The sequence below is a fragment of the Meriones unguiculatus genome, chromosome 6, assembly GCF_030254825.1.
Source record: "Meriones unguiculatus strain TT.TT164.6M chromosome 6, Bangor_MerUng_6.1, whole genome shotgun sequence".
NCBI classification, from domain to species: domain Eukaryota; kingdom Metazoa; phylum Chordata; class Mammalia; order Rodentia; family Muridae; genus Meriones; species Meriones unguiculatus.
Window position 1 is genome coordinate 69,762,150 of NC_083354.1, and position 19,598 is coordinate 69,781,747.

The 19,598-nt window shown below is 38.0% G+C and overlaps 1 protein-coding gene across 1 annotated transcript in view; it reads left to right on the forward strand.

The window, feature by feature from the left end:
• Ankrd31 (ankyrin repeat domain 31) overlaps nucleotides 1-19,598 on the forward strand; it is a 151,295-nt gene that overhangs the window by 73,500 nt on the left and 58,197 nt on the right. Inside the window, 4 exon segments of the mRNA XM_060386149.1 lie at nucleotides 7,894-8,056; nucleotides 10,612-10,724; nucleotides 12,156-12,243; nucleotides 13,544-13,640. Coding sequence (XP_060242132.1) covers nucleotides 7,894-8,056; nucleotides 10,612-10,724; nucleotides 12,156-12,243; nucleotides 13,544-13,640 — 461 coding nt within the window.

A 19,598-nucleotide genomic window follows, 5' to 3' on the forward strand; every position in this document is an offset into this window, starting at 1 on the left:
CTGAGACCCACGTTATAATAATTTTGTAAATGTTCCCTTGCTGTTTCAGCTTAAGTGTAGCCATATGTTACTGAATTTAATATTTACAGAGATAGAAAATGTGAACTAACATTTAAGACCAAGGTAGGTTGCCTTTTTTTTTAGCAGAATTCTTTGGACTTTAAAGTATTTAAAATAACAAAGAATTAGATGAGGGAGGGACCATAGCCGTGACACAAATTGAATAAATTGTAATAAATGATAATAAAAAAGGAAAAAATAAAATAACAAAGAGTGAACAAATTCTTAAGAATATATGGTTTTACAAGATCTGGCTAGATAGCCCATAGTACCTTGAACTTATTGTTTCCTTACCTTTGTCAAGCAAATGCCATGTGTGCTATCGTGCCAAGATGATTTGCTTGTTTTTAAATGCTGAGTGTTATGCTATTGCAATGTGTGTGAATATATAAGAATATGAAAATATTTGTCTGTGACTTTTGCATCCATCAACATACATGGATGAGTTCATTCCATATCTTTGTGTGTGTGTGTGTAATGTGGGAATGAGCATGGCAGTGCAGAGACCTCTTTGAAACAGTGCCTTTACCCCATTCATGTATATGAACAGTAATGGGATTGATAAATTATATATTAGTTTTTAATTTTCTAAGGAAACTCTGTGTTCACTGTAATTGTTATGATACAAAACACAGTTTTCATTCTAGTGAAACAATTTATTCAGCATCAGCTATACATGACCATGAAACAGAAGCATGGATTCATTTGCCACAAATACCATGTTCCATCTTGGAAGTAGTGACATGAACTCCTATAGTCAGAGAACAAAATCATAAATCAAAGTATTTACCAAATACAATGATGGAGACATCAAACTGGTGGGTTGTGACTAAGTAGGGAAAACTGTTACAGGGTTTAAATGTTGTCTGATAACATTCTGAGCTTTGGGACTAGTAGGAATTAGTGGTCAGCTAACAATACATTCCAAATGTTTTACCAGACTGTCAAAGAGATGTTAGATCATGTAGTGTGTGTGTGTGTGTGTGTGTTTGTACATATACACATATATGTATATAAGTATGTATATAACACACTTATAGGTTTCCTATGTAACACAGTGGAATGTACAGTGCATATATACAGTAAAAAAGTTTTAATTTTTAAAAGGGTTGTTAGGTCAGACCCAGGTGACAAATAAATTTAAAGAGACTAAAGTTAGACTGATAGAGTTCTGTCTCTGGATCTGCAACATTCACATTCTCCAGGACCATGAGATTCCAATCAGTCTATTAACCTTACACAATCTTCAAAATCAGCATGACTTTTTTTTCTGGGATTACAGCAAAATTATAGAAAAGATATACTCCACAAGTAATAAGAGAAAGCATGGCTCTGGGAACATGTGGCAAAGTAGATGTCGAAGCAAGTAATAGTGCGAAAGAACAGACATTGCATAATGATAAAGGAACATTTACCAGGAAGACATTATAGTTCTGAAAGCACGTGGCATAATTATTAAATTACAAGACATCAAGTAAACCTAATAGAATTGAAATGAAGATGTAAAAAAATCCACAGTCATAGCTAGAAACTACAATTTTAAAAAATAAATGGTCTGGATTTTAAACATTTCAGCTTATTTATTTGCTGTTTATTGAAGATGTATGATTTGTGACAGAGTATGCAATCTTTTTGAGTGTTCATAGAATATTTACCAATATAAACCATAGATTTAAGCCATGAAGTTAAGTTTAATAAATTTAAAAGACTTTAAATCATGTAAAGGTTTTTCTCTAGCCAAAATGGAATGCAAACATATATTGAAGACTTTTCTAATGTGTGATAAAACACCATGACCCAAAAGAAACTTAGAGGAGAAAGGGTTTTATTTGGGTTTCTGGTTCATAGTCCATCATTGCAGAGAAGGCATGGTGGCAGGAGCAGGAATCTAGCTATTCATACTGTAAGCCACACAGGAAGATGAGTGAAAGGATGAAGAGGGGCAAGGCTATCTCCTGTCCCCAGTGAAGTGCTTCCTCCAACAAAGTTTCACCTCCTAATGGTACACACCTGTAATTTCAGTGCTCAGGGAGGCAGAGGCAGGCAGATGTCTGTGAGTTTTAGGCCGGCCTGGTCTACAAAGCGAATCCAGGAGAGACAAGGCTATACAGAGAAACCCTGTCTTGAACCCTCCCCTCCCCCCCATAAAAACCCAAACACAAAACTGAACAAATAAAAAATTTATATGGAAATGAAAAGAGCTTGGAATAGCTGAGACAAGCCTGGCACAGTGGGAGGCAGAGGCAGGTAGATGGATCTCTGTGAGTTCAAGGCCAGCCTCCTCTACAAAGTGAGTCCAGGACAGCCAAGGCTACATAGAGGAACTCTGTCTCAAAAAAAAGCAAAAAAAAGAAGAAGAAGAAGAAGAAGAAGAAGAAGAAGAAGAAGAAGAAGAAGAAGAAGAAGAAGAAGAAGAAGAAAAGAAAGAAAGAAAGAAAGAAAGAAAGAAAGAAAGAAAGAAAGAAAGAAAGAAAGAAAGAAAAAAGAAATAGCTAAAATAGCTGAGACAAGAAAGATCTCCTGTGCTCATGGCTTGGCAGGATTAACATAGTAAAAATGGCCATCTTACCAAAAGCAATCTACAGATTCAATGCAATTCCCATCAAATTACTAACACAATTCTTTACAGACCTGGAAAGAAAAATTCTCAACTTCATATGGAATAACAAGAAACCCAGAATTGCTAAAACAATCCTCTACAATAAAAGATCTTCTGGAGGTATTTCCATCCCTGATCTTAAGCTGTACTATAGAACAACAGTTATAAAAAACTGCATGGTACTGGCATAGAAACAGAATGGTGGATCAATGGAACCGAACAGAAGACCCAGAAATAAACCCACACACTTATGGACACCTGATCTTTGACAAAGATGCCAAAATGGAATGGAAAAAAGAATAAAAACAATGGAAAAAAGATAGCATCTTCAACAAATGGTGCTGGTCTAACTGAATGTCTTCATGTAGAAAAGTGCAAATACATATCACCCTGCACAAAACTGAGGTCCAAGTAGATCAAAGACCTCAACATAAAACCAGACACACTAAACCTCTTAGAAGAAAAAGTGGGGAATACCCTTGAACTCATTGGCACAGGGGATAACTTCCTGAACAGAACACCAACAGCACAGGCTCTAAGGGCAACAATCAATAAATGGGACCTCATGAAACTGAAAAGCTTCTGTAAAGCAAAGGACACTGTCATCAAAACAAAACGACAGCCTACAGATTGGGAAAGAATCTTCACCAACCCTTTATCTGACAGAGGGCTAATATCCAGTATATATAAAAAACTAAAGAAGCTGAAAAGCAGCAAACCAAGTAATCCAATTAAAAAATGGGGAACAGAGCTAAACAGAGAATTCTCTGTAGAGGAATATAGAATGGCAGAGAAACATTTAAAGAAATGCTCAACCTCATTAGCCATCAGGGAAATGCAAATCAAAACGACCCTGAGATTTCACCTTACACCCATGAGAATGGCCAAGATAAAAAACTCAAGTGATAGTACATAGTGGAGGGGTCGTGGAGAAAGGGGAACCCTCCTCCACTGCTGGTGGGAATGTAAACTTGTACAACCACTCTGGAAATCGATTTGGCACTTTCTCAGACAAATAGGAATAGTGCTTCTTCAAGATCCAACCATACCATTCCTAGGCATATATCCAAAAGAGGCTCAAGTACACCAAAAGGACATTTGTTCAACCATGTTTGTAGCAGCCTTATTTGTAATAGCCAGAAGCTGGAAACAGCCCAGATGCCCCTCAGCTGAAGAATGGATGCAGAAATTGTGGTACATCTACACAATGGAATATTGCTCTGCAAAGAAAAATAAGGAAATCATGAAATTTGCAGGTAAATGGTGGGGCCTGGAAAGGATCATCCTGAGTGAGCTGTCTCAGAAACAGAAAGACACAGATGGTATATACTCACTCATATAGACATATAACATAGGATAAACCTACTAAAATCTGTACATCTAAAGAAACTAATCAAGAGAGAGGACCCTGACTAAAACGCTCAATCCCTATCCCGAAAGGCAAAGAGGATGGACATCAGAAGAAGAAGAAAACAGGAAACAACCTAGGAACCTGCCACAGAGGGCCTCTGAAAGGCTCTGCCCTGCAGACTATCAAAGCAGACGCTGAGACTTTTGGCCAACTATTGGGCAGAGTGCATGGAATCTTATGTAAGAAGTGGGAAATAGTAAGATCAGGAGAGGACAGGAACCCCACAAGGAGAGCAACAGAACCAGAAAATTTGAACACAGGGTTCTTTCCAGAGACTCATATTCCAACCAAGTACCAGGCATGGAGATATCCTAGAACCCCTGCACAGATGTAGTCCATGGCAGTTTAGTGTCCAAGTGGGTTCCATAGTAATGGGAAGAGGGACTGCCTCTGACATAATCTGATTGGCCTGCTCTTTGATCACCTCCCCGAGGGGAGAGCAGCCTTACCAGGCCACAGAAGATGACAGTGCAGCCAGCCACTCCTGATGTGATCTGATAGACTAAAATCAGAAGGAAGGAGAGGAGGACCTCCCCTATCATTGGACTTGGGGAGGGGCATGTGTGAAGAAGGGGGAAGGAGGGTTGGCCTGGGAGGGGAGGAGGGAGGGACTTCTGGGGGTATACAAAGTGAATAAAGTGTAATTAATAAAAAATAAAAATAAAAAAATAGCTGAGACAGTTTTGAAATGCAGTCTTTGATGGTTCAACATCTTTTGTAGGGTATAGATACTTATCCTATATCTGGAACAATCAAGAAATGCAATTTAGGACAGGGTATTCAACATTAGCACCACTAAATGTTTCTTAGTCGTTGAGTGCTACCATGTACATAAACAGGATGTTGAACAGCATTGCTGATCTCTACCTACTCAGTGCCATCTGTATCCAAAATGTGATAAGCAAAATGTCTCTAGACATTGCTGAATACATCCATGGGGAAAAACCACCGTAATTATGAACCACTGAGTTTTTCATATACAAATCAATTGGACAGAAAACAGCATGTCGAAATAGACCCACAAATATGGTCAGTTGATTTTTTACAGTGATACAAAGTTGGATAGAGTTGGATATTTAGATTTCTATATGCAAATTTTTAGAAACTTAATCTTTCTAGTCTATATAGAAAAATTAACTTTAAATGGGTTATAGATCTGAAAGAGTTAATTAAGACAACCTCCTAAAAGAAAGCAGAAGAAAATGTGATTTTTCAGATAGGCAAATATTTCCTAAGTAGAATCAAATAGGCATGGGCTTTAATGGCTGACCTGACAAGTTAAGACTATGAAAATTAAAAAAAAAGAAATTCTTTCAAAGACGTGAATGAAATAAAAGAACCAGACTCTCAGATTAGGAGAAACTATGTTTCCTAAGTCATATGATAAATGCTAATTTCTGCTGCCTCAGTGGCTTCTAAATGTCTCCTTTGTCTCTGTATTCTTTGTATAAGCAGAAAGGTAAAAATCTGTTGTCACATAGTAAGCCTCCATACTACTCAAGTTTTGAGCATATTTTTGCCATTTCATATTTCCCATAGTTTTGAGTGACTAGCTTTGCTGTAGGATCACTGGCTCTTAGACTGTTTTGCTTATACTGTAACTTAAATGTTAGCTGCTTTTAATTTTGTTTGATTACAAACTTCTAACACAAATCTTTTTTTCTTTAATATCTTTTTAAATTTTATTACAATTTATTCACTTTGTATCCCAGCTGTAGCCCCCTCCTTCATCCCTTCCCAATCCTGTCCTTCCTCCCTCTTCTCCTCCCATGCCCCTCACCTAGTCCCCTGATAGGGGAGGTCCTCCTCCCCTTCCATCTGACCCTAGTTTATCAAGTCTCATCAGGGCTGGCTGCATTGTCTTCCTCCTAACGCAAATCTTTTAAACTATTTATTTTATCTCATTTTATGTGCATGTACCCTGAGTGCATGTGTCAGCACATGTGTGCAGGAGCCCGTGGAGACCAGAAATGTTAGATCCCCTAGAACTAGAACTACAGACAGTTGTGAGCTACCAGCATGTGAACATGCAACTTTTTCTTTGAGTTTACTTTAAATTGTATTACATTCATTTATTTGTATGTGGGGCCATATATTTGTGGGCATTTTTAGGGTACTATACAGAAGTCCAAGGACAACCTCTGTTGGTGGATTCTCTTCTACCATGTGGATCCCAGGTATCAAACTCAGGTCATCCAGCTTGGCAGCAAGCACCTTTACCCACTGAGCCAACTCTCTAGTCCTTGTAACACTCAACTTTGAGTTATTCAGAGTAACCTTATTTATATTACAAATGATTTATCATGAAATGGCACAACCTTTTGACTTATTTTCTTTCTGTATAATGACGGTGTTAGAGTAGATCATTTCTTTTAATTTTTTATGACATCATATTTTTGTTTTTATTTTTAAATTTTTATTAATTACAGTTTATTCACTTTGTATCCCCACTGCAGCCCCACCCCTCTTTTCCCAGTCCCACCCACCCTCACCCTTCTCCCTCTATTCCTTTTCCCTAGTCCTCTGATAGGGAGGACTTCCTCCCCTTCTATCTGACCGTTACCTTATCAGGTCTCATCAAGGCTGGCTGCATGATCTTCCTCTGTGGCCTGGCAAGGCTGCACCCTGCCACCACCACCCCGGGGGGAGGTGATCAAAGAGCAGGCCAATCAGTTTCTGTCAGAGAAAGCCCCTGTTTATTAGGGAACCCACTTTGAAACTGAGCAGCCAATGGGCTTCCTTTGAACAGGGAGATCTAGGTCCTCTTCATGCATGGTCCTTAGTTGGAGTATTAGTCTCTGCAGGCTCCCTGGGCCCAGGTTTTTTGGCTCTCCTTGTGGAGTTTCTGTCCCCTCCAGGTCTTTCTGTCTCCTTCTTTCATAAGGATTCTGGCACTCTGCCCAAAATTTGGCTCTGAGTCTCAGTATCTCCTTTGATACCCTGGTGGGTAGAGTCTTTCAGAGGTCCTCTGTGGAAGGCCTCTGTACTTGATATTAGCCATATAATATAGACTAAACATACTAAAATCTATACCCCCAAAGAAGCTAAACAACAAAGAGGATCCTGGGTAAGATGATCAATCTTCATTCAGAAGGGCAAACAGGATAGACATCGAAAGTAGGAGAAGACAAGGAACAGAGTAGATCATTTCTAAATACTACTTCCATCTTTGGTGCTTTATAAGGCACATATTTCTCGATAGAAGATTTTAGAATAGATGTTAGGTTGGTAAATTAATTCACCAGAATGCTTGTCCAAATAGAATTTCATTAAACTACACTGAATTGGTAACATGCAGTATGGGTTATACTATAATGTAGTCCTGAAGCAAGGCTTGCCATCTTTACATGACCAGAAGGTTGGGCAGAGGAGTGAGACTGTATCAGCGACGCCACAGTGTATACAAGTGACTGTGCTGTGTAGACCTGTCAGTGCAGTAGCTGTGATCTACATTTTGCTATTTTAATTTGAATTAATATAATAAAGAATTCTGTTACCTGGTTATATTTGCTGTGATTCAGATACTCAGTAGGGCACATATGGTTTACAGCTACTTTTGGGAACGATAGGCACAGAAATTCTTCTGGGCAGAAGTGACTAGAGGGAGCATTACCTGTACTTACCTCTTTTCTACAAGGAAGCAGCACACTGTGCTTTGTGCTTGTTAATGTTCTCTTCTGGGGCCAGTCAAGCTCAATCAGAGTTATAGTTACCATATCAAATCGAAATGCTTCTTGTCCATAACCTGAAGATAAATGCTTGGTGGTGGTGTCTTAAGATGAAAGCAGATATGTAGACATAACCTCGAAATATTACCTTCCAGGCAGCTGAGATACTCCTAGAACATGGAGCAGACCCTAATCAGAAAGATCAGAAACAGAGGACTGCTTTGGACGAAGCAAAAAATGAACAAATGAAAGAATTACTAAAATCTTATGGTGCTGTTGAGACCAATAATGGAGATGGTAGTAACTCTACGGTTACTGGTAGGCATGTCAACATTACTTTTTATTTTATACAGGTATATATCTCTGCTTAGCAAAATAAAACCATCTCATATAGAGTATATTGTTATTTCCTAACTGGGGATTGGTATTTCCTCTGTTCTTCAAAATACATCATTTATTTTTAGAAATTAGTATTCTATTTGTTTTATTTAGGGGCTGGAAAGATAGCACAGCAGTTAAAATTACTGGCTGCTCTTCCATAGGACCCAGGTTCAATTCCCAGAACTTACATGGTGGCTCACAAGCACACATAACTCCAGTTTCAAGGTCTTTGATGCTCTCGTCTGGCCTCTGCAGGCGCTGCATGTACAGGGCCAATGACATATATATAGGAAACACTTACACACATAAAAATAAATCCCTAAAGATAAAATTTATAGATCATGTATTACTAATTTAGTTTTCCCCTTTCCACATTCCTTTTTGATTTTTTAGTGCAAAAGATACTATTTTATCAATATTGTCATAGTATATAAAATTTTTTTAATTTTATATTTGTGTACAAATCTCTCATGAGGGGCAGTATAGCTAGGCATTTACCTGATGCCCAAATCTTACTACTTTGGAAAACCAGTCTCTAGGTTCATAAAGTCTTCTGTGACCCACTGGATGGTTACATTTGCTGTTGCTGGTCTAGAAACCACCTGTTGGAATGTCTGTGGGGCTTTCTTGAGGTTTGTGTACTTCTGTATCCATACACATTATTGTTCAGGAAGACACCACCTGACCACTAGACACAGAGCCTAATGACACAGAACTTTATAGACCGCTAGTTGTTCATTGTAGGGTTGCTTAGCTGGCTGGAGGCTCCACCAGGGAGTTGGTGTGTTCCTCTACACCAAGGGAGAGGGACCCAAATCTAAATTGGTCTCTACAGAATGTGATGGGCAAGCACCACAATAAAGCTAAAAGAAAAATGCAAACAAAACATTGTTGGGTTTGAGCTACCTATCTATTTCAGGAAGAAGCAACTGGAGATAAGTGGCACCAAAACTATAATTTATTGTCTAAATAACAAAAGATAATGGGTAGCTATTGACATTTTTATTTCCCAGGGGTGTGATGGTAGTCAATTCTGGGAGAAATTAGAGATTTAGAAACTAGTATGTAGATGTTGAAGATTGAAGGGTAAATAGAACCTGAGTGGTGGGAAAAGTATGTTGGTGAAAAACCCTGTGGATGCAGGGAAAGTATGAGCAACACATGAGCGCCTATTGTCAAATCTTACACATTTGAAATTATTCCACCATAGATATGCTTTTCTCTTCCACAGTTCCCATCTTCAGGACGTGGAGTTTTTAAATCTACTGTTAGGGATCAAGCCCAGGAATTATGCATGTTTGGTAGGAAAGCCTTTTTTCAAAACCCGTATGATGCTATTGGATTGAGATTACTGAAGTGAAACACACCATGTGTTCATCAAACCTTGATCTCCCTACCTTTGTTTTGAGACAGAGACATAATTTAAAACAAGGTGCTGATTTGATTGTATAAGGAAGGGCCAGAAAAGAGTGACATTATGTTGAAGTCCTAACAGCTAAAATTTCATTCTGTTAAAAATGTGTAATGATTTCTGAATTTATTAGATTCATAGTTAAGAGACTATTTGAAGAAAATGTATAACTAGGCAAAAATTTATCAAGTAATTTTGCAATAATTTACACTTTATAAAGTGTTGAAAAGAGTTAGCTTTTTTGTTTGTTTGTTGTTTATTTTGTTTTTTCCTCATGATTGAACCTTGACTCAGAAGAAACTTGGGAGTGTTTCTGCTCTTGCTGTAGAGAATGTAGGAGTGAGACATATCTTTCCAGGCTTACCATGCTTTTCACCAGCTGTTGATTTTCAAGCGTAGATGGATTTCTATTGTAGTTGGTTAAAACAAAAATATTAATGTGTAATTAATTATTAGTGGTCTAGATCACATGAAACATTCTTCTCTTCTTTGGAGCCCATTGAGTTTGCTTTCCCTACAGCCATACTTGAAGATTAAGCTCCCATAATTTTACTGAGCTTACCATATTAAGGAATCTTGAAATTTGGAGATATTGGGACTCTTATGTGTACTGTTTCTTGAATGTATATTTGGTTAGATTCTCAGAGGAATGAGGAGTATAGAACAAACGGTAACATGGGCATAATAGAAAGTGAATCCAAGAGAGCACTCCAGAGCAATGAGTCATAGTAGTTAGTGCACGTGGATTCAGACAGCATCTAGTTTCAGGAATTAACTGTGTTATATTGGGAAATTTCCTGAACTTCTGACATTTCACTTCTTAATAAAATTTGTAACAAACTGCCTACTTCAAGCAAGGTGTTCATACAAATATTTGAATATTAAATAAGATGATACACCAAGAAATAATCTAGTATGTAATAAGTGCTGTTGTCATAGGTAATAATAATGAGAAGCTAGCTAGCATTAAGGCAATAATTATTGTCTTAATTTGTCTTTTTCTTCCTTTTCACAATTAAAACTGATAAACGAAAGCAACACTTTTGACCACTCTTATTTTATAACTTTATTTTTTTTTAAGTAAAAATTCCTGCTGTTCGGCCAAAAAGATATAAGCAGAGTATTTGTAAGGATGACAAAGCTATTGGTTCTCCTCCCTTACAAAAGGCAAAGGGAAATGAAAGCCTTCCTGAGGTGAGTGACATTAGATTTCTTTCATTCTTCAGCCTAGAAAATACCATTCCTTCAAAGAGCCAGCCATTGGATAGTGACAGCAGTCTTTCCATTTTAAGGACATGGATTGAATGTTAATTTTTCATGATAATGTCAGTTGAACAGAGTGAGTCAAGATAATGCTATGTGATTTACTGTGTTTGCTTTTGTAATCATAAGCAATTTACCATGTAAAGAGATAGACCTCAAGTTTTTTGTTTGTTTTACAATTTAATATTTTATAGTTTTATGATGCACTTAATAAATGGCAACACAAAGATTGCTTTACCATCTCTAATAAGAAAATTCACCAGGTAAAGGCACTTGCCACCAAGTCTGGCCACCTAAGTCCCATCCCCAGAATCCAGGTGGTAGGAGAGAACCACCTTCCAAAATTTGCATGTGCGTAAGTACACACACATACACACACACACTAAATAAACAAATAAATAAATAAGTAAATGTGTGCATGTAAAGAATTTTCTAGGCTTTAACACTAATTAAAATAATAATATATATTGAGATTTTATGAAAAAATGTATATTGGTCCATCAGTCTTTTATTGCATGACAATTATGTGTACATGATTTTGTAAAGCATACACAAAAATTTTTTAAAAACATGTTCTAGCTTATAAGACATGAAATATTTTGTAAAAAGCATTATGTGGCTCTAAAATTACTAATTTACGAAAAGACAAGTCAGTGTGGATTATGTTGGGCAGAGGTTTAATATTTGAAATGGGTTGTCTAGAACAATGATAGCCAGCATTTATTTGCCCTTACTTTCTACTGGCGTTGTTAACATTTTACATGAGTATACCCTCAAGGAAAAGTAACTTGCAGACAGGCGGGAAGAATTGGAACCTGGGACTCACACCAGGCAGTCTGCCTCCAGAGCCCGCTTCCTGGTTCTTGACATAAAGGGAACTGGGAGTGCATTTTAGACAGCAAGTCAGTATTGCAAAGGGCACAGAGTAGCTGTCAACCTCCTTTGTGTGCATTTTGAGAATAGTGCTTCATATATCTAGGGTTTGGGTTGGGATTTTAATAATGAGCAGTGATAGTCATGCAGTCTTAAAAGTGAACTTGTCGCAGATGTGATCATGAAATAGTATATGTTAGGTTTTTTTCTCACATTTCTACAATTTCAAATGAAGTCAGAAGTTATAATTCCTTTAATGGTTACCCCTTTTTGTCTGTTTTTCAGTAGACCCACTACATAAAGCAAGGTATATTTAAACTTATTTATATATACCTTCAACATTCATTCAATTAAATTACATAAATCATGAGTACATTTTGAGAACAAAGAAAGATGAGCTTTTAAGCTGTATATTATTTGTATTTGTCAGACTATCTGCATTTACATCTTCCCTCTTATAGTGGAATTCATAACATTTTTATCTGGCAGCATCAGACCATCAGTGCCATTCTACAAGATATAGAAGAAAAACAAGAAAATTTACTAAAGTTTGAAATAAGAAACTCTGAAGATGCAGGTAAATATATACTTATTTCCAAGTTCATAATAGTTGGAAGAGTAAACTATGGGGGGTATGTGTGGCAGGCATAGGCCATGAAGCATGTGTGGAGATGAGAAGACAGGTTGAGGATGCCTTCCCCTCTTTCATGGTCAGCTTACTGTGGTAAGGAAGATCATTTTTAAAAATTAAAGAGGAATAGGGATGAGGCATGCTTGTAATCCCAGCACTCGGGGAGGCAGAGGCAGGCAGATCTCTATGAGTTCGAGGCCAATCTGGTCTACAAAAAGAGCCAGGACAGCCAAGGCTACACAAAAAAAAAACCTTGTCTTGTAAAAACCAAAAATAAATAAAAAGGAGTTAGTGGAATAATCTTTGAAACTTTGATTGAAGAAAAATTAAATGCCTAAATGATAAAAAAGAATGATGGAACTTTGATTTTTAATTAAACAATGTTTCTAGGCTGGTGGATAAACTCAGTCTTTTCGGAAAGGCTAGAAATAAAATTACTTCCCATGTTAATATGAAAGATATAAGTGGTCATTATTTTTCTTTCAGAGATCATGTTCTTTGTTCTAGAAATAATAAAAGTGATATATTGATGGCATGTACCATTTACATCTATAAATTCCGAATATTTTGTGCCCTGTGTTTTCACCATGTATGGTTTGCTCTAGGACTATTTGACCTTATTTTGTGAAGTTGTAGACACTTTTGAAAAGTAATATCAAAAAGACCAAATTACAGTGGATAACATTTTTTAAGGAAAATAAATATTTAGTCTTTTTAGCCAAAATAGTGAACTTTAGTTTGAGGGAGGGACTGTGTCCCGAAAAGTAAAGTAAAAGTCAAGGAGATTTCACAGTGCTCGCTGCACAAATCTGGCAACCCAAATTCCATCTGGTTTCTCATGCCTATGTATGGGGCACTACATATAGAAATTTGCATACATCACACATACACACCACCACAACATACAAGACAGACAAGAAGAAAAGAGAGCTGATCATAGAGATATATCAGATGAATCCCAGCTCCTACAGGATAAATCAATGGGTAACAGAATTAGAATTTACAAATGACTGTTCTTTCTTCGTACAGTGTTCTTCTCTGAATACCTCAGGGCATAGGATGATATAATTAAATAAGCTTTGATTTAAGTATCTTGACCACTTGTATTGGTAAGTGGGCTTGGAACAATGAAGATTGAAGCCCCATTTCAAACAATAAATGAAAATAGGTCTAAATTTGGGTGAACAGATTCAGCATTATCTACTCTTCATTTAGCTGACCTTTTATTTTATCACTATGTTTCTAGAACAATACATTGGAAGGATGTTAGAGATAAAAGAAGTTATGGATAATATACTTGCTCAACAGAAAACAGAAAGGGATGATCTAGCTAAAAAGTACAGGTGAGTGGGGAAAGGGCTTGTTCATTTAAATTAGTATAATGCCAGGGTTTAGATTTGGAGTGTTTCCCAAAGGCCCATGTATTAAAAGCTTAGTTTTCAGCTTAGCACTGTTGGATTTGGTGGGAACGTTAAAGTAAGGCCCAGTAGACAGTGTTCTAGTTGTTGGAAGACAAACACCAGAAGAGTATAATGAAACTCTAGCCCTTCCTTCCTCTCTGTTGCATCTTGACCATGAATTAAACAGCTTTGTTTTGTCACACACTCCTGCCATAATGTGTAACCTCACCGCAGGATAAGAACAGTAAGCTGCAAATTTCATGATTTCCTCGTTTTTGATAGCTGAGTAATATTCCATTGTGTAAAAATACCACAATTTCTGTATCAATTCCTCTGTTGATGGACATATGGGTTATTTCCAGGTTCTGCTTATTACAAATAAAGCTGCTACAAAGATGGTTGAGCAAATGTCCTTGTTGTGTACTTGAACAACTTTTGGATATATGCCTAGAAGTGGTATAGCTGGGTCTTTAGGAAGTACTATTCCTAATTGTCTGAGAAAGCGCCAGATTGATTTCCAAAGTGGTTGTACCAATTTACATTCCCACCAGCAATGGAGGAGGGTTCCCCTTTCTCCACAACCTCTCCAACATGTGTTGTAGAAAAGATCATTCTGAGTTAGGTATCCCAGAAGGAGAAATACACACATGGTATATACACACATGGTATATACTCACCTATATAGACCTATAAGATATGATAAACATAATGAAATCTATACACCTAAAGAAGATAAACAAGAAAGAAGACCCAGGGTAAGATGATCAATCCTCACTTAAAAAGATAAATGGAATGGGCATTGGACATAGGAGAAAACAAGTAACAGGACAGGAGCCTACCACAGAGGGCCTTTGAAAGACCCTACCTAGCAGTGTATCAAAGCAGATACTAAGACTCATAACCAAACCTTCAGCAGAGTGCAGGGAATCATATGAAAGAAGGGGGAGTTAGTATGATGTGGAGAGGATAGGAGCTCCACAAGGACCAAATATATCTGGGCAAAGGGGTCTTATATAAGACTGTTTCTCTAACCAAGGACCATGTATGGATATAACCTAGAACCTCTGCTCGGATGTAGCCCGTGGTGGATCAGTAACCAAGTGGGTACCGTAGTAAGGGGAACAGGGACTATTTCTGTCATGAACTCAGTGATGGGCTCTTTGACCCCCCCCTCCAAGGGAGGAGCAGTCCTGCTAGACCACAGAGGAGGACTTTGCAGCCAGTCCTGAAGATACCTAATAAAACAGGGCCAGATGAAAGGGGAGGAGGTCCTCCCCTATCAGTGGACTTGGAAAGGGGCAGGGAGGAGATGAGGGAAGGAGGGTGGGTTTGGGAGGGAATGAGGGATACAGCTGGGATACAGTTAAAATGTAACTTAAAAAAAAAAAAGCAAAAAACAGTAAGGTGGTGATGACTGAAACCTCTAAAAGTGTGGCCCCAAATAAAATTCAAGGCTTTGTTACAGTCACTAAAAGCGGGGTGGTATTAGTAGTTAGGCCAAGAATTTCTTTTTTTAAATCTCTTATTGAATGTATTCTCTCAGCACTGGATACAACTAACAGTATCATTTCTATTTCTAGCTTTTGAGGAACCTCCTTGCTGATTTCCATGGTGATTGTACCAGTTTTTACTCCCAAGAGTAATGCCTAAGAGTACCTATTCCCTATAGCTTCTCCTGTAGTAACTGACATTTTGAAGATCATTATTCTGACCAGGATGAGATGGAATGTCAAAGTAGCTTTAATTTGCATTCCCTGATAACTGATATTAAACATTTTTTGAAATGTTTATTGGCCATTTGTCTTTTGTTTGTTGAGAATTCTCAGTTCCAACATATGGGACATTTTGTGGGGGGCAGCAACCTCCCTTCCCCCAAACAGGATATCTCTATGTATCCCTAGCTGTCTTAGGACTCACTGTGTAGACCACACTGGCATCAAACTCAGATCTCATATCCACCTGCCTCTGCCTCCCAAGTGCTGGGGTTAAAGGTATGTGCCCCCACTGCCCGGCTCTGGGTTGTTTTCTTGGTGTTGGTTTATTTACTTTCTTGTATATTGTAGAATTAAGTCTCTGTTGGATGTATAGATGGAAAATTTCTCTCTTATTCTATGAGTTTCCTTTCTGTTTTAGTTTCCTTTGCTGTACAGAAGGTTTTGAATTTCATGAGCTTTCATTTATCAATTGTTGTCAGTTGTATTTCCTGAGAGACTGCAGTCCTTCTCTGTTCCTGTGTGTTTTTGTAGGGCATTCCCTACCTTTTCTCTAGCAGTTTCAGAGTTTTATGTTGAGGTTTCGGACAGATTTGGAGGTGACTTTTTGTGCAGAATGATAGATGGGTATTTAGAGTCATTCTTCTATACACAGACATCCAGCTTTCCCAGCACTCTTTGTTGAACATACTATCTTTTCTCCAATGTATCTTTCATACCATTGGCAAAGGTGAGGTAACTGAAGATACATGGGCTTTTGAAAAGTTTTCTGGTCATGTATCCTACAGGTAAATTTCTTTCCTACATGTGATGGTTAGTTTTGTCAACTTGAGATTGAGAATCACCTGGGAAGAAAGCCTCAGTGAGGGATTACCTAGATCAGGTTAGCCTGTGAACATGTCTGTGAGGGATTGTCTTAATTGTTCATTGATGTAGGAAGACCAAGCCCAGTATGGGCAACACTATTTTACCATGAATTGCATAAGAGAGGAGAGAGCTAATGAAAAGCAAGGAAGGCAGGCCATGTGGGCGCATGCGTGTCTCTATGCTCTTCACTGTGGATGTGGTGTAACCAGCTGTCCCAAGCTCTTTCCTCTGTGAGTTCCCTGCAATGATGGACTATGAATTGGAATTGTAAGCTAAATTAACCCTTTCCTCTCTTGTGATGCCTTTTGTCATAATAATAGCACTGTTATTTGTCATAGTAACAGCACTAACCTACTGAAATTTTCATTGATTCAATGTCAGGTTTTGATTAGCATGTGAATTTATTGTTTAATTTTTATGCTTTTTCCTTATACTTCAATCAAATACATTCTGACCACAGCCTCTTATCCTTCCCCTCCTCCGAGCGACGGTCTTACCCCATCCCCAGATCCACTGCTCCTCTGTTTCCTTCAGAAGAGAGCAGGCCTCCTAGGGATGTCAACCAAACACAGCATAACAGGATGCAGTAAGCCTCCTGTCAAGGCTGGATGAGGCAACCCAGTAGGAGGAAAAGTGTCCAGGAGCAGGCAGAAGAGTCAGATGCACCCTCCACTTCCACCAAATAAAATTTGTTTCACTTTTTTCTCTATATTTATCTCAATACCCTCTTCTTCCTTTGTGTCTTCCTGTTCCCTTTCATCTTTCATCTCATGTGTAACATTTAGCTCCCATCTTTTCTCACCCCTGCATTGTTCATAATCAGTTTAGCTATGTTAATTTTTTGATATCACAAATGTCATTCAGATTGAGGTTTTATATTCTAATTCCTTGGGGTCACTAAGGAACTATATAATGCAATATTGGTGATATATTTCTTATGCTTTTTTGAGAAAATATTCTGTAGCTTTTTCTTTGGGCATATTAAAAATTAGTTTTTCGTGACTTGGCTACAATGCCCTCTTTATTTATGTTCAAATTTTAAAAATATTTTATTTGCATTTTTGCCTTAAAACCATTTGACATCTATTATGTATCTACCTTTTCTGAACTTACCTAAAAACTAGCTCTTAAAGGCTCATTTATAAATCTTTTGTCTTTGTTTTATTTTCTATATGCCATACTGGCTTAATTGCTTTTAGCTATGTATACAAATACCTTCTTGTAGAATTAATCATACAGTATTTCTGGTTTTAATTTGTATTGAAAGTTTTTATGCAATATATTTTGATCATATATTTCCTCTACCCCAATTCTTCCCAGATCCTGCCCATCCAACTTTGTGTTCTTTCTCTCTGAAGTGCCCTTAAAAAACACAGAAACCAAGAAACACACGCACACAAATGGAAACCAGATTAAACAAGTAAAAGAGACTATAAGACAGAAAAAAAGCAAAATGAAACAAAAAATTTACAAAAATAACATTGAATTTATTTTGTGTTGGCAAACTATTCCTGGGTGTGGGCTCTGCCCTGAAGTGTGGTTAATAAGTCCAGTGAAATTTCATTGGAGAAAACTTTTGGGTTTTTTTCACCAAGGTTTATCAGTTGTAGATAGCTTATTGGCTCAGTGTGGGAGCCCCTGTCCTCTTCCCCCTGTCAGTACTGGAACCCCATCTGTCTTGAACCTGTGTGGACACTGCATGCTGCCATAGTCTCCGTAAATTCTCTGAAGGACTAAGTGCTCCAAACTTTCTTACTCTCTGCATTAGCTTCCATCTGTTGCAAGAAGAAGCTGTTCTGATGAGGGCTGAGTAAGGAACTGATCTGTGAGTATAGGAGGATGTTGTTAGGACCATTTTATCACTATGTTCCTTTAGCAGAATGGTAGCATTAGGTTTTTCTCTAGGCCCATGAGCTATCTATTGTCAGATTTTTGGTCACTTTAGTACTGTCAAGTGTGGGTTCCATCTCATGGAATGGACCTTAAATCCAATCTGAAAGTTGTTGGTTACTCCCATAGTGTTTGTGTCACTATTGTACCAATATATCTTATAAACAGGCCACTGTTGTAGGTTTCAGGGGTTGTAGCTAGGAGGTGCAAATGACTGCTTTTCTCCTCGGGTAGTGTGCATAGCACCTTCCAGTACTATGAACACTAGTCAGTAAGGTGAAGCTTCTGTTTAGGTGCCAGTTCAACTTCTTCATGTTCCATGACATAAATAATTGGTGTCCTCAGCATTAGGGCCTTATCAAGTTGTAGAGAAAAAAAACAATATTCTTGACAGTAGCCTTTAATGTTTGGGGGTTTCCAAGGGACTTTTTTTGGCCAATAACTCAACAAGGCATTAAACCATTCCTGGCACTGGAGGTTTTACTGTGGCATGATATCTAGTTGGGGAATTTTACCCCCTATTCTTTGGTGACTTCATTTAGATTCCTTTTATTTATGTATATATTTTAGGAAGCATCAACAGTAATAGTTTTCTACATGGGTTTTCTTTTCTGCTTTGTTTTGGTTTTTGTTTTTTATCTTTTTTTATCTTTTAATTTTTAAATATTACAGTTTATTAACTTTGTATTCCAGCTGTAGCCCACTCCTCATTCCCTCCCAACCCCACCCTCCCTCCCTCATCTCTTCCCTGCCCCTTTCCAAGTCCACTGATAGGAGAGGTCCTCCTCTCCTTCCATCTGACCCTAGCTTATCAGGTTTCTTCAGGACTGGCTGTAATGTCCTCCTGTGGCCTAGCAAGGCTGCTTCTCTCTCGGGGGGTGGGAGGAGGTCAAAGTGCCAACCATTGAGTTCATGCCAGAACTAGTCGCTGTTCCCCTTACTAGGGAACCCACTTGGATACTAAGCTACCATGGGCTACATCCGAGCAGGGGTTCAGAAATGGCTCAGAGGTTAAGACCACTGGCTGTTCTTCCAGAGGTCCTAAGTTCAATTCCCAGCAACCACACAGTGGTTCACAACCATCTATAATGAGATCTGATGCCATCTTCTGGTATGCAGGTGTACATGCAGAGAGAACATTGTATACATAATACATGGGGTTTCAAATGGCTTTTAGTATTAGCTGTTCCTCCCCATATTCTCTCTTTTATCCTTCTCTTCCATTATCCATCCTTTTAAATCCTCCTATTCTAGTTTCCCATTTGTCTTTCCATAACAGTATATTGTTTTCCTTCCTTGGGAAATTCTCTTCTCCTAGTCCCTTGCTAGGTGCCTAACCTCTGTGGTTTTTTGGACTGTAGAACACATATCATCAAAGGCATGGAAGATAATATCCACATATAAGAGAAAACATTCAATATTTATCTTTTAG